This window comes from Ctenopharyngodon idella, chromosome 2, assembly GCF_019924925.1.
Source record: "Ctenopharyngodon idella isolate HZGC_01 chromosome 2, HZGC01, whole genome shotgun sequence".
NCBI lineage: Eukaryota > Metazoa > Chordata > Actinopteri > Cypriniformes > Xenocyprididae > Ctenopharyngodon > Ctenopharyngodon idella.
In genome coordinates this window covers 7,988,904-8,016,893 of record NC_067221.1, presented here as the reverse complement: position 1 = coordinate 8,016,893, position 27,990 = coordinate 7,988,904, and the positions used below count along the sequence as shown (strand labels likewise).

Below are 27,990 nucleotides of genomic sequence, written 5' to 3'. Positions count from 1 at the left end.
GATGTGAAGCAGTCGTGTGGTTTTGCAGGTGAAAGAAGCTTCAGATGTACTCAAGTGCTTTTGGCAAAAACTAATAGAGCTCAGATACTGTACTTCAATGTGGAAGCACTTTGGATCTAATGTGTCGAACACAACATCGCTGTTGAACTGCTGTTAGTCTGAATATGCATGGCCTCTACATAAAAAATGTATAGGAATATACACTCCTGTAGGAAACGTCGAGAAGAAATGGGACAGTGTTGAGTACAGAAAGGAAATAGAATCAATGGTGGTTGCTTGGTGACAGAATTTTATATACCGTTTTTACTCTCCTACTGCTGCGTCATACGCTTCACAGCCATAGACACACTCTTGCTAGGTGTTAATTTATGATCTAAAAATACATAAGAAATCCTCTTTGTATGTGATTCTGCTCAGCGTTACAGCTGTAATAACCCCTTTTATCTACACAAGGCGGGTGGACAGAAGTCTTGAACTGACTTGCTGGGGCTTGTATTAAATAGCATTAATGCTTGCCTTTTCAATGCTTTCTCTGCAGTATGAGGTAAAATAAGAGCCATGCCGCAGGTATTTACTGCACGCTTAAAGTGGCCCGATAATGCACTTTAGAGCCCGATCACCAACCGAAAGGGCTTTCGAAATGGTTGACCCCTCCAGCCTCAGAACCTCTTTGCTCTATTATCAGAGCTCTAGGTCCCTGTATGCACCGTACCCAGGGTGAGTCTGATGTAAGTAGTCAGTGTACACCACCCCCAAATCTTCACAAGTCACTGAACGCTGCAAACTAATCACTCCTGACACCAGAATAAGAGGCTGGGCGGCTGCCTGTAGGAGGACTCGCTAATGGCAGCACACACACGGGGTTAAATCCAAAACCAAGTTCATATCTCTGGAACAGCTTCAACAGAACAAGTGGAGGGGGCAGTTCGTGCACATACTGTGGAGGAACACCGGCAATCAATGTACATCTGAAGGTAAGGTTCATGCAGTTGCAGGGAAATGAATAGTTTGCTAAAAGAAGTGATGTCTTTTTTTGAAAATTCTTTTACATGACCTTGACAGGTCAGCGGGACTGAGAACTGAAAAAAGAAGAAAAAAAAAAGCCGCCTGCTTTTAAAGCAGGAAATTGGCATACTGTAATGGTGTTATTTACAGCTATAAGTGTATAAGTTAATGTTGGTTCATCAGCCAGGTAAAAGCATTAAAGCTTATTTTTAATATTAAGATACTATTACCTGTCTTTAAATACATGTATTTCAGAATAAGATTATTCAATCCTACCGGTATGTAAAGCACTTTATGGTTCCTTTAGGCTGCAGTATAAATGCTAAATTAACTACATAGTATTAAGAGCTTTCTTGAAATCATGAATTAGTCATTAGTTAGAATAAGTTCATATTGCACCTTATTTTGTGACAAGTGCAAGATATTGCTTGGATTTCTAGTGCACGCTTTAACTTGATGGATGAAATAAAGCTCTTAGTACAAAAGCAGGCTTTTCTGAGTTCTTCAACCATGTTGGAATTCATGCTCTCAGGCAACATCAACCTTGTATTGAGCACGCCCGAGCTTTTGTCCTTTTATCAAGATGTCACAACATACAGTGCAAAAACCACAAAAGTGCCCTTTAGGACTGGAAACCCAATAATAAGCATGTGCCCGAGGCCTTTTATGGGATGCATTATTTTGAAACTATTTAGTCTTTTTGGCCTCAATATGGTTCAGGCTGAAGCCAATCCTTGAGCGTGTTTGATCCAAATGAATCAATCTGTTTTAAGCTTTGTGTTGTCAGCTGAAAAGACGTAAAACAGAATGTTGGAACTTAAAAATGATACTGACCTTCTTATAACTCTTATAAAAAAATTTTTTTAAAAAACAGTGAATTGTGTTTTAGTTCATGTTCTCAAAAGCAGAAGCAAGCATTCGCACATTCAGCCACAATCTCTGTAATCTCTTTCTTCAAAGTTGCTTGCTTATTTTGAGTCATTCATATTCTGAATATCAACAACACAGTCATATGTTTAGACTAGCTAACATCATGAGATATTGTGTTGAGATAAAGACTGTAGCAATAATCTAAATAGAAATCTGAATGTTTGAGATGTCTTTGATAATGTTAAAGGGTTAGTTCAGCCAAAAATGAAAACTCTGTCATGAATTACTCACCCTCATGTGCATTTCTGCAAAACATTGAAAAATGCTGATAACCAAACAGTTTCTGTTCCTATTGACTTCCACTGTATTTTGTTGTCCATATATAATGAAAGTCAATGTTAAATTGAAACTGTTTGTTGGCAAAATTCTTTGAATTATCTTCTTTTGTGCTCCACAGAAGAAAGTAAGTCATACAGGTTTGGAACAACATGAGGATGAGTGAATGATGACCATTTTTATGGATGGACTATCACTTTAAAGGGTTTGTTCACCCAAAAATGAAAATTCTGTCATTAGTTACTCACCGTCATGTCGTTCCACACCTGTAAGACCTTCGTTCATCTTCAGAACACAAATTACGATATTTTTGATAAAATCCGATGGCTCAGTGAGGCAAGATAATTAACACTTTCAAACGCCCAAAAAAGGTACTAAAGACATATTTAAAACAGTTCATGTGACTACAGTGGTTCAACCTTAATGTTATGAAGCGACGAGAATACTTTTTGTGCGCCAAAAAAAAGAAAAATAATGACTTTTTACAACAATATCTAGTGATGGGCGATTTCAAAACACTGCTTCATGAAGCTTCGAAGCTTTACGAATCTTTTGCTTCGAATCAGTGGTTCGGAGCGTGTATCAAACTGCCAAAGTCACGCCCCCCAGTGGTGAACCATTGAAATTTCGAAACACTTATGAAGTAACAAAGCCTCGTTTACTGAAATCACGTGACTTTCACGCTCCGAACCACTGATTCTTTAAAGCTTCATGAAGCAGTGTTTTGAAATCGCCCATCACTAGATATTGTTGAATAAAGTCGTTATTTTTATTTTTATTTTTTTGGAGCACAAAAACTATTCTTGTCACTTCATAACATCAAGAAAATTTAAATTTATGACTATAAATGTATTAAGAAAATGTATGGTTAAAGAATATGCTTGTTTTATGTTTGTTTATTTATGATGTCTTTCACATGTCTTTAAGCACAAATTCTGTTTTTTAAAGTATAGAATAAAGCCCCTTTTGCATTTTACTGCGATTAAATGGTTGGTTATCAGCAGAACAGGAAATGAAGCAAAACAACAGTGATAGCTTATGATAAAAACAGACCAATGTTACATAAATATTTAATCAATTAAAAAGAAAAAAATATGCGAATAAACAATTCTTTCATGAAGTAGGAAGTTCTATTTATAAAAGCACATAGATTTTGATCCATAAATATTCCATTTATTACAGTACTTATTATTTTTCACCTCTCACAGTATACTGATCTATATATAAATGTGACAGTAGGAGGGATGGGTGGGGTGGGTGAAGACAGGAAGCTCAATTTCAAGGTTCAACACAAATTCATATGACTGTATCTTTGCATAACTTCTAAAAGGAGTAGTTCCCTGTTTTGAGAAATGTGGCCCTCCAAAAGTGCAGTAATAAAATGTGTAAACAAAAAAACAAACAAACAAAAAAGATTACCTCATACTTGGTTTGAAATGAAATGGCATACAAAAAAGTTTTAAAAAAGTAAATTACTCTGAGCTGATTCTTAAGTCCCAGCAGTATAGAAGGTTAGGAGGGAGTAGGTCCATTTATGGCAGGCACAGCGAATTCTCTGGTCCCTCCTCTTGTTTTCATAGCACTGTTCTGATACATTTCATTAGAATGACTCATGAGCTTCAGTTGTGACTGGTTAGGAACGGCCTGGACTATATTTGGATTCAGAGGCAGCCTGCTTTATTTTTCATTAGAAGGACTGCACATAAACTTAACACCCTTATGTTTCCGAAGCACACTCTGTGCCTTTGGGATGTGCAGTATGCTGCTTCTGAAAGATCCAATCAGAGGACAGAACGTCAGACAGAAGGATGGTGGAAGAGGCTGGTAGAGAGGGATAATTTTTGAGTCTGCCTTTGTCTTGCCTCAGCTTTTAGCTCTTTAAAGTTGGGTGTGAATAACCACAGTAACGTCTTGAGTCTTAACCTCAAGCTTGTGAGACATTAAAGATGAGTCCAGGTTTTACAAAACCCCAGTCTGGTAGAAGGCGTATTTGTCATGTTAAATCAAACAAGACTTCTCTTGGTTTTATTTTAGTTCAACAAAGCAGCCAAGACAGTCCTAATTGTGAAAGTTGGAAATGAACATCAGCAAGGTTGGAGATCTTCCGGTTTGAGATCTTCTTTTTTTACTTGGTTGAATAAGAGAAGTTCAAGTCTCAAACATGCCCAAAATAAACACTCAGTTCTGCATTTCCATACTTGATAGATTAAAGCCCACAGTCTTTGTGCTGCTTAATTTTGGTTATATAGTATACTATTTGATTAATTAATATAATTATTAAATTAATAATATATATAATTAGTAATAATTCATAGGAAATTAATACTTTATTTAGTAAGGATGCATTAAATTGACCAAAAGTGACAGTAAAGACATGTATAATGTTACAAAAGATTTGTATTTTAGATAAATGCTGTTCTTATGAAAATTCTATTAATCAAAAAATCCTGAAAAAAAAATATATATATATCACAGTTTCCACAACCATATTTATCAACACAACTGTTTTCAACATTGATAATAAAGAAATGTTTCTTGAGCAGCAAATCAGCATATTAAAATAATTTATAAGGATAAGGATCATGTGACCAGTGTTGGGGAAAGTTACTTTTAAAAGAAATGCATTACAATATTGTGTTACTCCCTAAAAAAGTAACTAATTGCGTTAGTTACTTTTTATGAAAAGTAATGTGTTACATTACTTTTGCGTTACTTTTTCTCACCTGGGCTGGGCTTGCTTGTTTGTTTTTTAATAACAACAAAAAAAGTTGCCAAAAAAAGTTATATATAACTATAATATAACTTTTTTTGTCAAATGTAAAGGGCCTTTCACACCAAAAGTGAAATAAATAAGCCTCAGGCTGAAGGAAATGCATATTTACGCCTGTACAGTAGAGGGCGCAGCTCAAACAAACCTTTAAGCTGTGCTGCCATTTTGGATCACAGAAGAATAGGATACAGGAAAAGTAAGTTCAACGCTCTTATAGAGTACTCCAGAGATGACGTGTTTTTGTAGGCCAACCTGGAAGTTAGCGGCGCACGGGTTCCCTCGATCGAAAGCCTATGCATTTTTCCCATAGACTTTTGGAAATTTGCAAAAAATAAGCTCTGTGTTTAACAAAGGGTTTTGACACTTACACGTTTTGTCTATCAAGATAATTTTTACAAGTTAACACAACATTTATAAATTTTGAAGCCTAAATAAAGTCGTCAGATATAAAAAGCTAACAGTAGGCTACAAACGGACTATAACACACCATGGTCGCGGATCAACGTCACCACCACAAAGCTTCCTCAAACGTTATTTAAAAAACAACTATATTTAAAAACGTGTTTGCTGATTATGATCTGCGCTGCGTATAAATACTTACCCACATTTTCATGAGAAATACTGCCCAAATGTCCTGTTTGTCATGATGACGTCTAAAGTCCCCACCAAAGGAAGTAGTCCCTTTTAGCAATTTATAAGCAACCGCCGTTTTTAAGACACAATAAAGGTTTAAAAAAATCACAAGCAGGTTATAACTGGTGTGTTTTATGTCATAGATCAAAACATGAAAATATTTAGAGGCTTTGTTAACCACAGACCTTATTTCAGGCGATTTAGCAAAAACCCATTCAAAAAACACATTGATTTTATGGCGTTGGAACCGGAAGTCCTAAAATGCTAACTCGCTTCCGGGTTTTGCCTACAAAAACACGTCATCCCTGAGGCACTCTATAGGCAACTGTTTTGAAGACCGTAAATTTCACCGCCGAGAGGCTGAGTAGGGGAAACTAACTTGTCAGACGCACTTGCTGATAATGATCATGAATCCAAAGACTGCGTTTTGTAGATTTTGTTTATTAAACAAACAAGGTTGTGCATCCAATACGTTCCTTGATTGTTTCAACAGCTTATGAAATTGTGTCCAAAAATCATGATAAACTGCATTATAGCGGTCAGCAAAAATAAAACTTCCCCCATCACCCCCTCTCTCTCCATGCCCAAACAGACAGGTGAACAAATGATATACTTTTGCTACTTCCGCCACCACCACCACCAGGTGCCATAATTACCGTAAGTGACCAAAAAAAATGTGTTCAAAATAACAGAACTATACCTGGCTCTTACAACTCTTATTTCTAAATCTAATCTAAAGTAATTTTTGCTTATTTGTATGGTTGAATTAGATCATTGAAGGTCAGCAGCAAAGACGCTAGTTAATAAAGTGAAATTAAATAAAGTATATTTGTGTAATTTAATATATTTAATTATTACAGGTTTGCATAAAATTCTAAAATTGCATTTCACTGTTTTTATTCATTTTGAGAAATACTGAATGTTTTTGTGAGATGAGTAAGTGAGATGAGTAAACACATGTTCATGTTTAGTCTAGAACTACAATATCCATCATGTTTACACACAACACTAGTCTGCACTTAGCCTATTTCTCTCAACATGGAGACAGGAGAGCTGTCAGTCATTAAAGGTGCAGTGTGTAATTTTTTTTATGTCAACAGGTTCCACGTAACCGGGTTATGTTGCATTTAACTAACATTATTTATTTCAGTAAACTTAAGTTTAGTACATAAGGTTAATTCAATGCCATTGAGTTGAATCAGGTTAACATTCTTAATTTGTCCAAAACTATTAAGTTCAATTATCCTAAAATTAATATCAAACAAAAACTAAAATAAGTAATTCAGTTTAATTGATTAGTTTATTTAGTGAATGCATTCAAGATCAATTTTTACAACAGTTATCTAAGAATAACACTTTATTCTGTAAAGACTTTTATTGTTAGGCGTTAGCCAGAAGATGGTTTTGTTACAAAAACAAAGTAGTTGTTTTTTCATTATTAAAACAACTTTAATTCTTGTTAGCAGGTCCTTAACCCATGCAAGCACATGCTCTACACTTCACCACAATGGTAACCTCAAAACCATTAACATAACTGAAACTTTTAAAAACCAACATAATAGAACAGTAACCATTAAAAAGACACTCCATTTTCTCATCTTGCTAAAAAATGCTTAAAATAACACTTTATTTCAATATCCACTCTCTCATTTCAACCCCTTTGCAAAGCATGATGGTAAAAAGTCCTGTTTGTTTAACTCCTGGTTGGGTTACTTGATTGAAACATGTTATTTCAATAGTCAAAAGTCAAAGAGTAATCGTTTCAAGTCAATATAACATGAATCAATCACATTTAAACCAAATCAAAATAAATTGTTTAAGTAAAGTGAACAGCATCAAAAATCATTTTTTTGAGTGTGCGTATTCAACGTAATGACGATGCAAGCCTCTAAAAACACTTACGATTTAGAAGAAGAACAACATAGTGACTAAACGCGCTCTGTAGATTGTTTGTCCATTTAGGGCTGCTGTAGAAACATGCCGGCGCATAATGGCGACTTGACTTGTAAGGGGACCCGCGGTCTATGAGATAGAAATGGCTCATTCTAAGGTAATAAAAACATAACAGTCCATTATGTAAGGTCTTTATGTACTACTGAAAACATAGTTATGTATATTATATTACATTTCTTCCAATAGATCCTCCCACATTTTACACATTGCACCTTTAAATGTGAAAACAAAGTATTCGGAGTTAAAATTTTACATTACCTAAAGTCAATTATAATTTTCCTTTTCAAATCTAATTATATCCAATGCCTTCTTTTGGAGAGTGTATATTCATGAGTGTGAGTAACTGTTCACTGTTCATTTTCTAAATGTTGCAAAACAACATTTAGATTTTATTGAACTTCAATCTAAAGGCACACCAATTTTTTTTAAATTATAATGAGAAAGCATTTTAGACTATTCTCTCACTCCTCCAGTTCCTCCATGTACATTCAGCATGACATCTTTTCATGCTGAAAACTTTTTCGTGGGCACTATGTAAACACAGTAACACATTTTCCCCTCCCTTCGTTCTGTGACATCACGGGGAAGTTGAGTTTATAAAGTAACCACAAGAATGCAGTGTGTGTCAGGCAAAAGAGTTGCGAGCAGACAGAGGGCTCTTTCTTATAGCGTACGGCCTAGAAAGACTGAGAAACAGTGACTCAACTCCTCCTCTCACACGCAGGCTCCAGGTACAGAAGCGGATATGTGCTGTTCCTGCCTTCCAGTCAGAGCAGCAGATTGTGTTGCTGAAACCAGGGTTATGTGATGCCTTTAGAGACGTCTGGACTGACCCCTGATCACAGCCGGTAAGGTTTAATGCTTCTGGGCTGAGAAATGATGGATTACTGTCATGATGAGCATCTGTTTGTCACATGTGGCATAGCTGAGAACAGCTAACTCAATTCAGGCCATATGCCCTTTTAACTTCTGAGTTCCTCCCGTGTCGTGACTGACATTCTGAGTAACGGAGAAGCTTGTGGACATGCTGAGAAATATGTTTTTCTATTTTGATATATAGCACATGTGCATTCTGCTTAACTGCTTTTCTGGCTGATATTCCTTATATAACTTGACCTTTTCCAGATTAGACCTGGCAAAGATGTGGTTAAGCTCATTCTGTTTATATTACCGCCTGGGATTGTTCACTCTACTTTAAAGTCTGAGAAATATTGCTGTTTGGCATCACCAAAGTAGGAAGGCAGGAGATACAAATCATTCATGAATATAAACTGGGCACTGTAAATGCAGGGCAGGTGGAGGCTTATATGGGCTCTTTAAAAGTCCTCTGCTTTTGTAAATATTTCCATAACAGGTCTAGAAGCAAGCAAGTGTTTGAATATAAGACAGACGCTTTAACTTTTGTTTAATACAGAGCTTCCAACAGATGAAACTAAGCGAGTGCAGCTTTTTTCAGTCATGTTCGCCCTCTTTCTCTCAAACACATTTGCGCCCTGAGGGCCTGTGCTGTATTTAGACATTGTCCTCACTTGTGGAAGGTTAATCATGTCCCTGTATTTGTCTTTTTGAAATGTGTTACATTTGGTTGCGAGTCTCAGGAAAAAAAAAAAAAAAAAGCCTTTACTATCTAGGTGAATCTAACAAACGCTTCACAAAATTCAGAAGAATTTGACTTGATGAACGACATGTCTTTGCACGTTACTGATGTTGTCAGTGAAATTCAGAGCTCCATCCTGGCTTTGTGTGAAGCTGAGAGTGTCTTCCTGTTTAACATTCCTCTGCGGATCTGAAAATTACTTAAAGTGATTGTTCTTCTTCAGAAGGGTCATGCTGAGGAGGTGAAGGATAAAAGTAAGAAAGGAGAGCTGAATGCTCTTGAAGTCTGATGCAAGTCTATGACTGAAACTTCAAAATGGAAACTGTGATATGATGTCTTTCAGCGTTAAACTTTGAGTTTTTTTTTTTTTTTAAATTGTCTCTATTTGAGAAGAGAGTTTCCTCTTACATAGGTGTTTTTCACAGCTGAAAGATTCTACTGCACAAGTTTCCTGTTGTGAAACTGTCTGCAGGAAGCAGGGCAAACACATTGCACAAATGAACCATGCACAGCCAAAACAAGATGCTGAGGCTTCATTAAACTTGTGCAACACAACATTTGGAAACAGGTTTTTTTGTTCCACAGTGAATTTGTGAAAGAATATACAGTCAGACTTTATATTAAGTGGCCTTAACTACTATGTACTTACATTTAAATTAATCGTTTGATACAATGCACTTATTGTGTACACACATAATATGAACCCAATAAGTACATTGTACTTATATTTTGATGTACATAGTAGTTAAGGCCACTTAATATAAAGTGGGACCGAATATTCCTAACATGTTAATCTCACTTTTAAATGTGCTCTCTGTAATTTTTTTTAATGAAGGCAAAAAATTCTGTGCCATTTTGCTATAACATGCCAAAACACCCAAAATACACATGTACGTGTTTATTTTATTTCAGTCTACATACAATACTTATCTTTAAATGTAGTTTTCTCAAAATTGAGCTTTTCTCTCTGAGCCAGACATTTTGGAGATTTTGAGGATTTTTGGATGTCTCTTTTTATCGCTGCATAAATCAGAGAAGAAGAAAAAACTACCGTCCAGAAAAAAACTGCCTTGTTTTTAGGAAGAAAATGTTGTATAAATCAGGCAAACAATATATAAACAAACTCCTGTGTAAAAATATAGCCAGGAATAATCCTGGAATGTTTCCAGAAAAAAATTAAACAAGAATTTTAAACCTGTCTTTACCCAATGTTCAGATTTATGGAAATGTATGTAATGTAGCATATTTAATTTGATAATGACTCATTGTCATATTTAAACTTAGTGTTTTAGAAAACTTAACAGCTGAAATACAAAAAAAAAAAAACTGTCTTAATGTACTGTGATTAATCAATTGGGTGAAATCTATTAGTTAAAATTTTGGTCACACTTTAGATTAGGGTCCAATTCTCACTATTAACTAAGTATTTACTATGACTTTTGCCTCAATAAACTCCTAATTACTGCTTATTAATAGTTAGTAAGGTAGTTGTTAAGTTTAGGTATTGGGTAGGATTAAGGGATGTAGAATATGGTCATGAATAAGGCATTAATATGTGCTATATAAGTACTAATAAACAGCCAATATTCTAGTATATGCATGCTAATAAGCAACTAGGTAATAGTGAGAATTGGACCCAAACTAAAGTGTTACCAAATTTTTTGCCCTATTTATCTGTGGTGTCTTGACTTATAAATAATTACTATAGTTTTATACCTAAAGAAATGAACAGCACTTATGGGCTCTTTTGAAACACTGCTTCATGAAGCTTTGAAACATCTTTTGTTTCAAATCTGTAGTTCAAAGGTTGTATCAAACTCGCCAAGTCACATGATTTCAGCGAAGGAGGCTTCGTTAACGTCATATTGTTTCGAACCTTGGTTTCGAAACATTTCTGTATTCTCATGATTCACTGATGGGAGGGGTGAGCTGAAGCTATGAATGAGCGTCTAATGGTTTTAACTGATGTTGGGTCAGTTATATAATGGAGGTTCTTTTTTAATTAATTTAATGAATTTTCATACAAATTTTCCATGTATAAATAGAGAATTATATAAACCTAGTTTTCCAAGTCATGCCTATAATAACACAAAATAAGCATCACACATTAATAAAAGAACACAACTTTTACAGAACCTTCATATTTAATGGTATTTAATGATTAATTTGTAGATGGCCTTCAATTTGACATGCAAATTATCAATAATCATTATAATAATCATTACTAACAATTATTATAATACATTTACACTTTACTTTATATAGTGCTTTTGATTTTTCAGGAAAAATAAGTATATTGTCCAAACCCTGAGGCCGGGGATCAACTTAAACTTAAACCTGTAATAGCTACATCAGTTAAACAAATTTAATTAATGTTCAAAAAATTATGTTACTGTTGACATGTCAAACTGTCATTTGGTGGATATTCCTACCATCATTGTGGTATGTGTGGTATTATTCACTGGTTCTTAGGTCCTTTGAAATAATGCATTATCTCTCATTGTTTTTGGTAATATACGTGACCCGTGCTGGCAAAATGGGCTAATCACGGGCTAATTACGAGCTACAGGCAAAACAAGTCAAAATGTCGATTTTGGTCGAATTTGAGGTTTTCACAAAAATGAGTTCATTAAGCCCTCATCTAGCAACCCAAATGGTTCAAATAGCAATAAAATATCTAAAAATATCTTTATTTGTATGTTTTCTGAGAGGAGTAGGCCAACCTTTCCTTTGACCATGAAAAATGCAGTTTTTCACTGTTCGCTTCACCACCCCTCAGCAACTTCCTCATTAGTCCAAGTTTGGTATCTTTTTAAAGCGCAGCATTCCAACTTTGTGAATATTCATAGTGAATTTTTGATGGCACGAGTCTGAACCAATGAAATGTGGTTTTTAAACTCATGCTGATGTAAACAAATCAATCTTACTCACGCTGACTGACAGATCCGAAGCCCTCGCGCGATCCCGATATACACATACAAACAGAATTACAGTACTTCAAAATATTGAAGTAAAATATTGGGGGGAAAAGTTGAATATACATATATAGTATATTCCTATAGATATTTAGTTTTGACGAGGTGTGTGCCAAATTAGGTGGTATTACCAGGGATTTTAAGGTATGGTTGCTAGGTGATTTTGTTTTGGAACTCGATTTTTCTCAAAATTGACATTGCTGACTCCATCGACTTCAAACAAGTGTAGCTAAGTTATTTTTTGTTGGATTCCAACAAATCATACATTATTTATGAAGGTTTTTTTTATAGAGATTGTGAAAATAACAATAACTCATTTTTGAAAATTTGCTCATTGCGACTTATTTTGCCAGCACAGGTCACATATTTATTATTGTTATTTGTTTGTTTGTTTGTTTGTTTTAGTATACATTGATAAGTTAAAGAAATTATTATTTTTTTTTTTTAAATCTGAAATAACTATCAATCTACTTCTACAATCTGCAATATAAAGCTCATCTCATCAAGTTGATTTTTTTTTAACAATGCACATATTTGCCATTTAAATATAAAAAGTGCATAAAAATATGTATCATGACCCACTCTGAAGCTTATGGTTTGTCCTGGTTTGACTCATGTGGCTGTGCACTCATGACTCTGTCCTGCAACATTGATGAGAGTCAGAATACATGAGAGACAAGGAATCACTGGAGGAGCCACAGCTGACTTAACTTCTGCTCTCTCTTTTTCTCGCTATTTCTCTCTCTCCAGAAATGCCCCCATTCCATCACATCTGTGAGAGTCAAGGCAGAAGAGACTAAAATAGAGTTGGAGTCTCCAGAGAGACTGATGCTGAGAGGAATCCACCCAGCATAAACACGACCCACGATCTCCGCAGCCAAAAGATATGAATCGTCAAAAGTCAAAGCGAAACATCTCATAAGCAATGCTTTGTTGTTAGATCCCAAAGGCAAGGCGTTTTATGAGATGAATGGTGAGGTTTGAGATTAAAGCAATAACTGTGAGCATTGAGGATTTTGAAATTGTCCATCCATCATTTATTACAACTGGCTTGTGAGATATTTCCTCAGGATGGGACTTGCTATGACATGAGCAGAACATTTACTGCGCTGAAGCAGTGTTAGAACTGGCTCAAATGGACAGTTTCTTGATCTCTTGATAGAAATCCCATGCTAATTACTGGTTTAATCGGATCTACAGTGGCTTTACATCTCAGATCGCATTGGATTTGATCTCTACAGGGATTTGAAGAACTCTTGCTGAACCATGAAGGAGGCAATCGTGCAGTTTTTCAATGATGTATGGACCCTTGCTTCATCCAAGCATGACCAGAGCATCTACAACACGGTTTGCCTGGTAGTGCTTCTGACTCTGCCGCTGGTTGTGCTCTTCACATCTGTGCTGGTCTGCTGTCATTGTTGCTGCTGTCGTCATGCCAATGGATGTCGGTGCTGTCGCCGCAAAAGCGAGACCTCAGTGACAAATGTGAAATCCGAAAAGAAGAAGAAAAAGAAAAACGGCAGCCAGAACAGTGAAGACTTGTGGATCTCTGTCAAAGCAGATCCCATGAGTAGTGACAGACTTGCACTCACTATGGTGTAAAAAGCCACATTGAACATGAGCAATTTTATATTTATTTATCTTTATGGTACATGTAAAGGTACAAAAGTGTTACAGCAGTGTTTACTTAAAATGTGCCTGAATGTAAAAAGAAAGAGAGAATTTCAAGAGACTTTTTGTATATAAATGAAATTTGGGAGTGAATGAATGTGCAAGAATATGTTATATGATGTGTGTGTGGTCCTGAAAAGCTTTCCCATAACCCACATTTTAGGTGAAAAGAAATGCAAATCTGTCATTATACAACAGTTAATCCGGGGCCTTGGATTTGATTTCCTGAGCTGTGTTTTTGCATTTGACTGCACTGATTTACTATTGTTTTTTTGTGTAAACATGCTCTAGAGCATTATTGTGCTCACGCCTTTCTTGAGTCTTGCGCATGACATGGCTTTCTAAAAATGTGGTGGTTAATTAAAAATAGTTCAACTTTAAAAGAAAAAAAGCTCTAGACCTTACGTTTTTTCATTTCACTGCCATGCGTCTGCCACGCAAAAACGTGTTCTGTGTGAATGGCTCCTGATAAACAGTCCAAAAGCACCGGGACTTTTTACTGTTAGTATCACTCCGCTTATCTGCGTTTGTTTGTTCCGGTGGGGATTTTCAGAAACTCTTTCAGCATGATACATCGCTTTGCCAGACAAGTGACTGTCTATGAATAAGTCTTTGAAATCATTCATTCAGCGAAAATAGACTGTCTATATAAGCGAGATTGATTCATGAGCAAAACTAGTGACCATCTATATAAGTGAGTCATTGAATCATTCACACAATTGATTTGTTCTAAAACACTGATAAAAACCACCGCTGGGCTAGCAAATGCAACAGTTGATTCTGGTTTGGATTCATTTGAAATTTGTTTGTTTGCGTAGCAAAAACACACAAATGAAAACTGCATTGCAATATTCTGTCTAAAATGTAAATTACCGTACTCATAATTAAGTTTTTGTTTATTCAGCTGCTGTACAAAAGAAATATCACACTCACTGTCATATTGTTTGTCTGAATATCATGTGATTACCTGCGATATTCGATCAAAACAACAGTAACACCATGTCCTAACCAGACGCGACGCGATGCCGCGACACGATAAAAGGTGTCTGTTGCATGTTAATCGGAGTTTTTGTTCTAACAAGCCACGACGGCGACACTCGACGATTCTACTTTAGAAACGGTTTCTTTGTTTTTTTTTTTTTTTTTTTTTTTTGCGACATCGCGGCTGGAACAACAACACAAAGTATGTAAATGATAATCTCAGGTACTGTTTATGTGCTTTATTTATGTTAAAAACATCTAATGTGAGTTTGAATATCATTTTGTGTGTCTTTAATAGCTGTACTGAAAGCAACAACGGACAGTTCACCTCAGATCTTCAAAATTAATAAAAGGAAACAAGAACGATCAAACGGTCAACTCATTGTGAACAGACAAGTGTATTCTATGACAAAGATTGTTTTCAGTAACTATATTTTTTTTTTATGTATATATTTTCAATAATGTTAAAATGGTGTAATATTCATGAATTTGATTATGTACTTACCCATTTCGTTGCGAGTGCCGTTAGTGGAGCTTGCCGAGAGAGCCCGTCCACTTGCTCTTCTGATTGGCTGTGATTTTTGATTGACTTTATCGTGTCTCATAGTCGCGTCGCGTCTGTGGACAGACAAATTGTTTGTCGCTGGAATCTGGTTAGAACACGGTGTAGCAGCCAAGTGCTTGATTAACATTTCGAATCGCACCAGAAATATGTCAGAATTCCAAAGAGCTCACCACAGTTACAAACGGTTCTAAAAGCTACACTTAAAACCAAAATGTTTCCCAAAGATGTCAAAGACTTCTAGTGATGCACTAGTGGGTTGCAACCACTTGTCCTTCACTCGAAGGATGCAATGCATTTAAAATGACTTGCTTTAAATGGCTTCAGAAATTGATAGTTTCCCACAAAACAATTTCCCTATAAATATAACCTGCCTTTCTTACTGTCAACCGACTAAACCATTATTTAGAGAAAAAACATGTGGCGAGGCTGTTATGTTGGCTCTGTGACGCATATGGATGAATTTACTAGAGTATAGATCAACAGCTCCATGACACTTGTCTCATAATCTCCTCCTAAACTCCTCTGTTCACAATGGAGTGAAAATTATACCGTTCTCAAAACTCAGACTGATGGATACACCATTATCATCACAGTTGTGAGTAATTGGGCCTGCTGATAAACAAACTTTGATCTTCTTGCACTTTTCAGATGCAGGGATGTTTGCAGTGCCGTAATTAGATGTTTTTGTGGGTACTTCAACACATTCTGATTATGCATGTCAGAAAGTCATGCATTAACACCCATCATGCTCTTTTTTCACTTAACTGTTGTGTTTGACTACCACGTATTTCCATATTATCGGGTAAAGCAACCACTGAATTATTCATTGCGTAATCAGTAAGGTTGGGTCATACTTGCCCTTCATTGATTTTGGTTTCTGGCACAGCTGGATCAAAGGAGAACATTTTTCATTTGTTTGAACAGCAAAGCCGTTAAGATCTGTTTCCTGTGTTCTCGTTCAACATATGTGATGGCAAAGCTTTGATCAGTCCAGTTCTGCATGAAAATGAGTGTCAGTTTGTATGAATATGCTGAAGCAGCATTCATCCTTGTCATTGCTATGCAGGTTGATGCATGCAGATATTTTCAGCTTTGTCATTTTTTGGGATGTTTGGGGTGGGGTGGGGGGTGGGTGGATATGCAAAATTAAATAAAATTATTTTTATATTTATTGGCCTGTATTTAGTTTTTTTATACCCATCAAAGTTAATGAACTTAACTAAAGGAACACTATGGCCTATTTACACTATTTACACTGCAGGTCTTGATGCCCTATTCTGATTTGTTGACTATATCCTATTTTTCAGAACTGCACAAGCCCTGAAAATTGAAGCCAAAACGTTTCTATCACCCCCAGGTGGCTGGATGCAGTATAGGTCTTAATCCCCACTCTTTCCATGGGACGCAAGACAAACTAAACAATCAAATTACACTTCAAATACATTTTTTCAAAGATGGTTTCTGTCATTTTAGGTAGTTTTTATCATGCTGATTTAAGTTCAAGTGTTCGTTTTTTGTAATAAGTTTGGTTTTAGTTAGTTATTGGATGCTATAAAAATAGGGGTGTGACGTCATGATTGACAGCTGAGATTGACAGCTTCTCTGAGTGAAGTAGTCACTGAGGAACCAATGGACTTTTTTTGGGATTTTCTGAAGGAGATTGGAGCATTAACTCTAATTTCTACATTTCAATAATTGTTTATTTCACACCGACATGAGTTGTTCTGCAGTAAACTGTACTAACTGATTCTCATGTGAGTCATGTGATTGCAGATGGTGTCCATGTGAGCTGACATCATTCGCCACCCGACTCGCATTGAGAGGGGAATATCCGACCTGTCCGCTTGCATGGCAGATGCAAATGGGGAGGAAAAAATCTGAGTTGGGTCACTTGAACCATGTAATGTAAATGCGGCTGAACTTTTGGCCCTCTAGCGGTTAAAAAACAAAACTGCATGCATTTTGTAGAAGAACATTGTTTTTATTGTGCTTCGGCTCTGCATGACTGTACGGATGATGAACATGAGCCTTCACAATAGATAAAGATATCTGTTCAATAAAATACCTTGTTGAGTAATAAAAACAGCATCTCAGCCTTGCTTTTACAATATTGTGAAATATTACTATTTCAAATTCCTGTTCTTCTCGCCACCTCGAAAACAAAAGCCAAACCATAGTTTATTCTCATTTTATTATGAGCTCTGTCACGTTCTCTTTTTGCCAGCAGACTTTCCTCTGTTTTAAAACAGGTGATTCCCTGGAGGTTCGAGATTTAGGCTATGCCACGTCCATACCATACACGCTTCATATGACGATATGACGAGACAAGAACGAGTGTGTACACAGGTCTAAAACACTTATTACAGATAATATATGTCTTTGTGTCAGAATCTATAGACCTATAATATGGTATTAGCAAGGTGTGATAGATCTCCTGTATGTTTATATGGAGGGAAAAAAACACTTAGTGAACATTTTGCAGCCATGGACACACCCTACTGCTGCAGTTTTCCATCACATAACAGTCCTGAGTGTCAGGAAATTCTCCTCTGGCTGATGGTTGTGCACACCCACTGCCCAGATCCCTCCACGCAAACAGACCTTGTTTTGTCTCATGCCCCAGCTCACACTAATGCAGTAGGGGAAGGTGGGGAGAGGAAATATAACAAACCCCATTCAAAACAGTGATTCAGCCATGGACTGATGAGGGAAAAATTAACCACGCAAAGCTGCAGGCTGAACACATGAGGCCTGTAGAAGAGCCAATACAGTCTTGCTCCTGCTGAGGCTGATATGCCTCCTTCTGATGTCAGTTCCTCTATAAGAACAGTTATTTTCCCGGTATGATCTAATCTTATATTTTTGGTTACTCTGAGGGCAGCCGGCCCACTGCAGAGACAATGATGCTGAAATGCTGCAATATATGGTGTAATTTTCTAATTTCCCATCATTTTTGGCTGTAGAGCCAGTATGTGTATGAAAGATTCCAAATGCTTTTTATTTCAACAAATTTTATTTCTGTAAAAATATGTGACACTTAATTTGGTGTCTGTGTCAGGAATTATAGTACAACTACAGTACACATCCAGATGGAAGACATTATAGCTTAACCTCTGTTATAAAACGTCTTTTTATGCATGACATTTAAATTTAATCATAACTGTCAGCTATTACGATGGGGAAAAATCATTAATATCCATTAAAACCTTTAGAAATTATTATACAGTACAAAGTCCTTTGTTGCAAAACACTGTTATAAAATAAAAAAGAGCTTCTGTGAAGATCATAATACAATATACCCTCACTTACTTTGAGTTAGGAATGGCACTGTGATGTCAGTCATGCTACAAATTTTGCTTTGTTTTTTGGTTTTCTTTCATATACAGTGTGTATATATACTAAATTGAAGTAAAGCATGTTCAAAACATGTTCTATTCAAAATCTGCCTTTTGTAACATACAAAATACAGTTACACAGCATATAATCTACAGCGGCTACAACTAGAGTGGCTTTCCTGATATGAAGACAGATTTCAACCTGGTTTGATCCAATTCCCTCAAGTTTTGGATTATATTATAACATTTTGTAGTTTTTGTCAAGTGATTGTTAATACACAGCTACCCTCCTCTTCAGTGACCTCTTCTGTCTGCCCGCTGTTCCCACTGGCCGGATCTTAATTTCTGCAAAGTCAAGAGACTGCAGGTGCCCCTTCCATGGCTTCCAGTTTACCCCCTGGAAGACAATCAGGAATGTATTTATTACTACTGTACTCATTCATTATATCATTGGGGAGCATCTCTGAGAAAAATATAGTGGTATTTTTTCTGTTCATGTTTGCTGGTATTTTAGAAACGCTTACAAATATGCACTTTTAAGCTGGCTATTATTAAACCTCTTATTAAAAAAACCACAACTTGATTCTAGAGAATTAGTCAATTACAGGCCGATCTCGAATCTACCTTTTCTGTCAAAAATGCTAGAAAAGGCAGTATCATCACAGCTATGTTCCTTTTTGGAAAGAAATGGTATCTGTGAGGATTTCCAATCAGGATTTAGACCGTACCATAGTACTGAGACTGCTCTCATTAAAGTTACAAATGATTTGCTCCTATCATCACATCGTGGTTGTATCTCTCTATTAGTGTTACTGGATCTTAGTGCTGCATTCGACACTATCGATTACAATATTCTTTTGAATAGACTCGAAAATTATGTTGGCAATAGTGGAATTGCACTGGCATGGTTCAAATCATACTTATCTGACCGTTATCAGTTTGTAGTAGTAAACGAAGAGATGTCATATCGATGTTCAATATGGAGTACCGCAAGGCTCAGTACTAGGACCGTTGCTTTTCTCATTAATGCTACCCTTGGGAGATATCATTAGGAAGCATGGCGTTAGTTTTCACTGTTACGCTGATAATACTCAGCTCTATATTTCTTCGCGCCCTGACGAAACTTACCAATTTACAAAATTAACGGAATGCATAGCTGATATAAAAAACTGGATGACCAGTAATTTCCTACTACTAAATTCAGAAAAAACTGAGATTCTAATTATTGGACCAAAAACCTCTGCATGTAATAACCTAGAACACTTGATGGCTGCTCTGTTAAGTCTTCGTCGTCAGTTAGGAACCTGGGTGTGCTCTCTGATACCAATCTTTCATTTGAAAGCCATATTTCTAGCATTTGTAAAACCGCATTCTTCCATCTTAAAAATATATCAATTAATGACAGAATTTTCATTTTTGGGTGAACTAACCCTTTAATTTCTTTCAAAAACTTCCTAAACAATAGTACTTTTGGGCCATTTCTATTATAAAAGTGTCTAAAATGCCAAAGTTAACACTGAAAATTTTTAAAAGTTGGTACCCCCTGACACCTAAGCTTAGTTTGACATTTTGTAAAATATTTTCTACTCTTTGTGGCCTAAAATGTTGTTTTCAAACATTTAGTATACCTGTTAGCCTCACAGAAATAGGGGTTCTAATGGGAACATAAAACTCCAACCAACTTGCAAGTATTGTCTTATTTGTGAACTTATGAGATCTGATAGATTCAGGACACTGCTTTTCCTCTGAATTATTGGGCTATTCTGTGCGAGTGGCTTGCCATCAGTGTTGTAATTTGAGAGTGCCCTCTGCTGGTATTTACATCTCATTACCGTGGATTACATGGCATAACTACACCAATACACACCACTTATTTTTTCAAAATATCAGTCAGCTTCAAAACAAAAGGATCATAACTCACCATACTGTGTCTGTTATCCCCAAATCTGCCGTTCAGATTGGCCAGGTGGCAGTTCTTGTACCACCAGGCACCTTGGTGAGTCAGAGCACAGTTACCAAGCGCAATGTCATTGTCTGAATCAACTGTGGAGAAAGACCCTCCCTGGTGGTAGGTCATGGCATCACCTGTGCACAATGTGTTATTAATAACATGACTTTGCTTCATATAACTTTGTAGGCATAATCAGATAATCCAGCTCACCAGCGTTTCCTTTGTAGTTGCCAATGGTAAGTTTAAACTTCTGTTTGGATGGTGCTACTTTGAAGTTATCGTAGACGGCATATGTCCGCTCTGATCCCAAGCCCAAATCGAAACGCACCTCATACTGTGTAGGAGTATTAGTCAGCTCGTAGATCTTTTCCAAGCCTGATAAAAAAACAAAACAAAAAAAAAAAAAAAAAAAAAAAAAAAACCCACAAGCATCAGAGCAGCTCAAATCAATATCTAGTTCAGTATGAACCAAAGAATTGGGAAGTGAAAGGTTTCAATAAGCGTATGTGAAATCTTAATCAGATATACCGAGCCAAAATTCATCTTTCAGTTCTCCAAAGCCTTTCATATAGTCTCTCCAGCGCTTCATGAAATCTAATTTGCCGGTGTTTCGTCTCTGGAACACCTGTGGTTGATGCATTGGATAAGTTGTTAGATACAACACTCATACTGTAGATACAAATTGAATGAAAAAATAAGACAGGAAGAATATTTCATAATAATAACGACACGCACAATCCAGCCGCCACCATCAGTTGTCATGTCACAGTACACCTGCATGGTTCTGCTACGGTTGTTATTGATGTAGATTGTATAGATGCCACTCTCCATGTTCCCATTCCTCATAATCTGAGTGCAGTCCATTGGGAACGGGTAGGCCATCCCCACTAGAAATAATGGCAATTCAATGAATCAATGATGCTTTCTTTTTCTATTAACTTTCTTTTATTTAATATTTGGTGAAAATAATGCTTGGTGGTATGTTAATACACTAGGAGTCAAATAAAGGTGTGAATTAAGGAATATGGTATTGCATGTATTACCTGTACTAAATGTTGTCTCCACTACCCTACTCCTCTTCGAGCCCCTGTAGGCAATAAGGGTGACAATGTACTTCTTCCCCATTGCAAGGCCAGAAAGAGCAAATCTATTGTCCTGAGCAGTCAATGTTTTTTCCACAGTCTAAAAAAAACAAAGCAGAGAAATTAATCAAACAAAGAAGAACTCAGTTGTGTCTCATTGTATCATATCAGATCAAAAATGAAAATTCTGTCATTAATTACTAATTACCCTCATGTCGTTCCACCCCTGTAAGACTTTTGTTTATCTTTGCAACACAAATGAAGATCTTTTTAATGAAATCTGAGAGCTTTCTGTCCCTCCATAGACAGCTACACCAACGCTTTGACGCTTCAAAAAGTTCATAAAGAGATTGTAAAACTAATCCATAAGCTGCTTGATGCGTGAGAACAAACCTCGTTGTTTCTTGCGGAAGCTCAAACGTGCTGTGTAACACACGAGAATGAACCTCATTGGTTCTCACATCAATCAAACATGCTTGAGCTTCTGTTTACCACAACTGATGTGTGAGTTGATGAATGTTTATATGTGAATAAAAGCTTAAATTCAATCTGTTCATCATATAAAGCAATCGTGTCTTTTCAGAAAATTTGAACTAAACCGCTCAATACATATGGATTAGTTTTACAATCTCTTTATGAACTTTTTGAAGCGTCAAAGTTTCAGTTGTGTAGCGGTTAATGGAGGGACAGAAAGCTCTCAGATTTCATTAAAAAAAGATCTTCATTTGTGTTCCGAAGATGAACGAAAGTCTTACAGGTTTGGAACGGCATTAGGGTGAGTAATTAATGACAGAATTTTCATTTTTGGGTGAACTAACCCTTTAAACAAGGAACACTTTACAACAAGGTTCATTAGCTAATGCATTGGGTGTCTAACAATGAACAATCATTTTTTTTTACATTATTTTTAATTTATTACAGCATTCATTTTATATTGAAATAAAATACATTCACTACCATTCAAAAGTTTGAGGTCAGTAAGATTTTTATAGAGAAATTGTTACTTTTATTCAGAAATGATGCATTAAACTAATCAAAAGTGACAGTCAAGACATATAATGTTACAAAAAAGTTCTATTTCGATCGCAAATAAATGATGTTCTTTTGAACTTTGTATTAATTAAAGAATCCTGGAAAAAAAACGGTTACCACAAAAATATTAGGCACTACAACTGTTTTCAACATTGATAATAATAATAATAATGTTTCTTGAGCACCAAATCAGTATATCAGAATTATTTCTGAAGGATCATGTGACACTGAAGACTGCAGTAACAATGCTGAAAATTAGCTTTGCCATCACAACAGAAAAAGTTATTTTAAATTTAATGTTTCACTAAATATATATATATATATATATAGAGAGAGAGAGAGTAAAGAGAGAGAGTAAATGAGTAAATCTATATACAGTGCTCAGCGTAAATGAGTACACCCCCTTTGAAAAGTAACATTTTAAACAATATCTTAAAGAACACAAAAACAATTTCCAAAATGTTGACAAGACTAAGTTTTACTCAAATTAGGGTGATGCAGAAATGAGTACACCCCACTGAAAGTCTCTGGAGCAAAGTTAAATTTTAGACTACAAATGTCTAATTTAACAAGAATTCAACCACAGGTGAGTCTAATTATTCATTACACAGGTGTCCAGCAGACAGTTGACTAAAAGGGTGTTAAAACCCCTTCCCATTTCATGCTGTCAGCAATGGCACCACATGGAAAAGAAATGTCACAAGACCTGAGAAAGAAAATCATTTCTTAACACCAGAAAAGTGAAGGCTACAAGAAGATCAGCAAAGCTTTACTTATCAGTCAGAATACTGTAGCAAAAGTGGTACAAAAATTAAAAAAAGATGGAACTGCAACCATCTCACAGAAACGTCCAGGTCGTCCACGGAAGTTAACACCTCGACAGGAACGTCTTCTGATGAGAAGGGTTGAAGAAAATCGGCATGCAAGTTCACTGCAGTTATCTAAAGAAGTAGAAAGCCAAACTGGGGAGACTATTTCCCGTGACACAATATGGAATCCTCTCCTAAAGCCCAGGCACAAAAAAGCCCACCTAGAGTTTGCCAGGGCCCATGCTGACAAAGATGAAGACTACTGGGACTCTATACTCTGGAGTGATGAGACTAAGATAAATGTTTTTGGAACTGATGGCTTCAAAACTGTATGGTGTCGCAAAGGTGAGGAATACAAAGAAAAATGCATGGTGCCTACAGTGAAGCATGGTGGTGGCAGTGTCCTTATGTGGGGCTGCATGAGTGCTGCTGGTGTCGGGGAGCTGCATTTCATTGATGGCATTCAAAAGAGAAGATGCTTCCATCACTCCGTGCCCTTGGGAATCATGCACTTTTCCAACATGACAATGATCCTAAACACACATCTAAGGCCATTGTTGGATTTCTGAAGAAGAACAGGGTGAAAGTGATTCAGTGGCTCCTGATCTGAACCCAATCGAACACCTATGGGGAATTCTGAAGAGACAAGTTGAGCATCACTCTCCATGCAGCATCCAGTTTCTAAAAAAGGTCATTCTTGAAGAATGGAAAAAGATAGATGTTGCAAAATGTCGCCAACTTGTTCATTCCATGCCTAGAAGACTAAAAACCATGGAGGCCATACAAAGTACTAAATGTAGTAGTTTTTGTTGTGGGGTGTACTCATTTTTGCATTACCCTAATTTGAGTAAAACTGAAAAATGTGTAATCTAAGTTATATTATTAACCTTACTTTCATGTTATAAGTTAAACAGATGTTATATCAAACTTAGTCTTGTCAACATTTTGGAAATTGTTTTTGTGTTCATTGAGATATTGTTTAAAATGTTACTTTTCAAAGGGGGTGTACTCATTTACGCTGAGCACTGTATAGTGTGTGTGTGTGTGTGTGTGTGTGTGTATATATATATATATATATATATATATATATATATATATATATATATATATATATATTAGTAAATTAAGAAATTAAACAACATTAATACATGCTGTAAAAGCATTGTTTATTGCTTGTTCATATTAGCTACTGCAATATTTAATCTTAACATATGATACCTTGTAAACTAAGTGTTACCATTAAACGGATACAGTATGCAATTGAACAGGTTTCAAAAGCTGTTTGTGTGTGGAGCAAACCTGCATGCTGCCATCCTCAGCTCTGTAGGTCAGGATGTAGCCATCAATATTAGCCTGAGGAGCTTTCCATGTAATAGTGGAGGTTTCAGTCTGAACATCAATGGCTTTGAGATTCTTGGGTGCATCAATCTCTGCAGATCAACAAAAAAGTGCTCGGTTGAATGAGGCCGACATTGTGTGTCTGGAAATGGTCATGAGAATACAACTCATTCTTAATGAGCTCTTAATAGATGAGAAATGTCTCTCCTTATAACTATGAGTATTCGCATTCCGGTTAGTGTTGAAAAATGATGGATTCTTCCTCTTTAAGCTTTCTGTGCATAATTAATTCAGTTATCACTACTGCTGAGACAAGACCTTAGCAAAGACCTTCGTCATGCTTCATTAGACATTTTTAGGCAGAAGAAGAAAGCACAGGCACAGAGCCACGCTGCCTGCATGAATCAGATAACCTGTTTCAGCCTCAGTTGTGGCTTTTCTGCTTGAGCGAGAGCCTTTCACAGCCCAGACGTAGACTGTGTAGAGAACTCCCGGCGTCAGACCAGTGAACCTGTAGGAGGTGCTGTCAGCTCCTACTCGGACCTCCTGACCAGAGCCGTCTTTAGAGCTGTAGCTCAGCATGTAGCCATCAATGTCAGCCTGCACCTTGTCCCACGTCACCGACACTGAGTCCTCGCTCACCTCTCGGGTTAAGAGGTTAGTAGGAGCATCTATATCTAAAAAGCCATTTGTACAACAGTGTTAATACTTCAAGGAAGTACTTTTGTTGGTCAGCTTCAGTTATTTTTCCATTTTCTAGGGTTTATCTCAAGATTAAGAGTTGGCCAGTGAAGTTTTTTATATAAGAGACATGAAACTGTTCTGTTGTGTGAAGTACTTAAGAAGAAAAGACATCTATGTACATTCTAGAGGCATGTTTGTCATTGACTCTAGGACTTGAATGTTATTGTGCATGTGATTTCAGAACATGTTGAGATTCTTGGGCGCATCAATCTCTGCGGATCCTTGTTGACCCTAGAACAACATTCCAATCAACTAATCAGATTTGAGGGATAAGTTTACCATTAATGTCAAGTTTAGGCTCACAACAAGGGTTAGGGGCTTCTACACCATTATCATCACCTATCATTTCCCTCTGATTTTAGGGATAAGTTATGGGTAGGGTTAAGCTTAGGGGTAGGGATATGTTTTTAGACAGAAATGTCAACAAAAGATCCAGGAACACGTGTTACTTTTCAAAATCATGGTGATCAGGACTCAAACAAGTAAACCTTTAGGTGGCGCTGTAGTTTTTTCTCATATGCCCAGAGCTTTGATTGTAACATTGATGTCTCTCAGTTCTTTGGTCAAAGGTTAGTAGGAGTATGTAATTCTAAATTAACAGATGAGACATTTGATTAAAGGTGAAGCATGTCATTTCTTCACCATTGTTAAGACTTGTTACCTAAATTCAAACTGAATGAATAAAATAAACTAAAAATCTTTAAGTTGAGTTTACTCTAATGATTGACTAAACCAACACTAAAATATAAGTTAATATAATGTATATGAGTTTACAGTACTCATACTTATTGGTTTTATCAGGTTTTACAGTGCACTAGTGGCAACAAACAGAATTGCCAAATTTCTTTTTTTATTCTTTTCAAGCAGGTTTCCCAAACTCTTCTCTATCTATCTATCTATCTATCTATCTATCTATCTATCTATCTATCTATCTATCTATCTATCTATCTATCTATCTATCTATCTATCTGTCTGTCTGTCTGTCTATAAACCTTCAAACTTCAAGGCTTTCTAAACTTTCTACACAGCTATATGAATTTCTTTGAATTTGAATTTATTTTAATTCAACTTCCTTTCATATTCAAATTGCAATATTGCATCCGGTTAGTTTCCTCAAATTCTTTTCAAATTCAATTCTGAATGGTGGATAACCCTAGGATATAAGTATTTTAACATTGAAAAAATGACACACAACACTTTTAATGCTCATTTCTACATTACAGACATGCATGATTGAACAGTTTATCTGTAGAAACATAAGGCTACATGTCTGAGTACAGCACAACAATCACTGGAATTTAGGGAGGGTAATTTGAAAGTCAAATTTAGTGCATCAGAGGAAAATCTCTCCTCAAAGGCCTTGTTAAAAGCCTTATTTCTGCAATCAGATAAACGGTTCAAAACAAAGAACTCTGTGTTAGTTTGCATGAGCCGATTGGAAAGACAATTCAAAAACCTGTTTCTGCTTCTGTTGAGCTCTTTTTGCTGGAGCGAGGGCCCTTGATGGCCCACACATAGACTGTGTAGACAACTCCAGGCTTCAGAACAGTGAACCTGTAGGAGGTGCTGTCAGCTCCTACTCGGACCTCCTGACCAGAGCCATCTACAGAGCTGTAGCTCAGCATGTAGCCATCAATGTCAGCCTGCACCTTGTCCCAAGTCACCGACGCGGAGTCCTCTGTCACCTCCCTGGTCATGAGGTTAGTAGGAGCATCTATGTCTAAAAAGCCATTTGTACAACAGGTTAATACACAACATTGCTGAATTAAAGCCATGCAGGTATAGGCAGTGCAGCAGAGGAGATGTAAGATGATGCATGTCCATGTAGAGGAATCCTTTTCATACTGATACATTTAATGCAGGATGCAGATAGCAATTGCTATTATTTCCAATCACAGTTTGACTTAATTTCCCTCTTGGATCAGTAAAGTTTTTTTTTATCTAATCAGATGTTGGTTGCTTTTTTAAAAAGTTGAGTGAAAATAAATTACTTTAATTAATGTAAATTTGAAAATGCTCTGTGCTTATGAAAAGTGCAATTTTCTCAAATTAGTGTTCAGCTTGATTGATGGAGCCAGCAGGTTCTGTTAGGACGTTGCAATTCATCACTACGACACAGAGACAGCACTGAATGCTTTATAATATATTTTTTTTTTTTAAATCATGCCTTATATAAATGTCTTATATGAATGCTTATGGGATTTTTTTTTTAAATATAAAGTATCAAAACTGGCAAGAATTTCTTGCAAGCACTGCAATTATATAAAGTTATAAATATGATATAAAGTTATAAATATTATATATATTTATAACTTATTCTGTACTTTTATGCTGTTATTTTTT

The 27,990-nt window shown here is 36.3% G+C and overlaps 2 protein-coding genes across 8 annotated transcripts in view; one reads left to right on the top strand and one right to left on the bottom strand.

The window, feature by feature from the left end:
* The first annotated feature begins 786 nt into the window (after positions 1-786).
* On the top strand, positions 787-14,201 carry LOC127494538 (uncharacterized protein KIAA0040). Of its 2 annotated transcripts, XM_051860520.1 has the most exons (3): positions 787-974; positions 8,292-8,415; positions 12,890-14,201. In XM_051860520.1, exon 3 carries the CDS (start codon positions 13,406-13,408, stop codon positions 13,739-13,741), a length of 336 nt encoding a protein of 111 aa, XP_051716480.1. In that variant the 5' UTR covers positions 787-974; positions 8,292-8,415; positions 12,890-13,405; the 3' UTR covers positions 13,742-14,201. The 2 variants fall into 2 exon arrangements, with proteins under 2 accessions (XP_051716480.1, XP_051716472.1); XM_051860512.1 differs by lacking the exon at positions 787-974 and having other exon boundaries at positions 8,175-8,415.
* Positions 14,202-17,070: 2,869 nt separating this feature from the next.
* tnn (tenascin N) overlaps positions 17,071-27,990 on the bottom strand; it is a 63,315-nt gene continuing 52,395 nt past the window's right edge. For 3 of the 6 annotated variants that reach the window (XM_051860450.1, XM_051860434.1, XM_051860441.1), the window contains 9 exons: positions 27,104-27,367; positions 25,317-25,580; positions 24,865-24,995; positions 21,686-21,824; positions 21,378-21,529; positions 21,171-21,267; positions 20,853-21,017; positions 20,613-20,776; positions 17,071-19,088 (listed from right to left, as the gene is read on the bottom strand). In XM_051860450.1, coding sequence (XP_051716410.1) covers positions 18,963-19,088; positions 20,613-20,776; positions 20,853-21,017; positions 21,171-21,267; positions 21,378-21,529; positions 21,686-21,824; positions 24,865-24,995; positions 25,317-25,580; positions 27,104-27,367 — 1,502 coding nt within the window. In that variant the 3' untranslated portion in view covers positions 17,071-18,962. Of the gene's footprint in view, positions 19,089-20,612; positions 20,777-20,852; positions 21,268-21,377; positions 21,530-21,685; positions 21,825-24,864; positions 24,996-25,316; positions 25,581-27,103; positions 27,368-27,990 lie in introns of those variants that run through there. The other 3 variants (XM_051860468.1, XM_051860459.1, XM_051860477.1) reach the window with 3 other exon arrangements.

What these genes read in the sequence shown, in the direction of transcription:
- LOC127494538 (XM_051860520.1), top strand. Translation starts at nt 13,406, where the DNA reads ATGAAGGAGGCAATCGTGCAGTTTTTCAATGATGTATGGACCCTTGCT.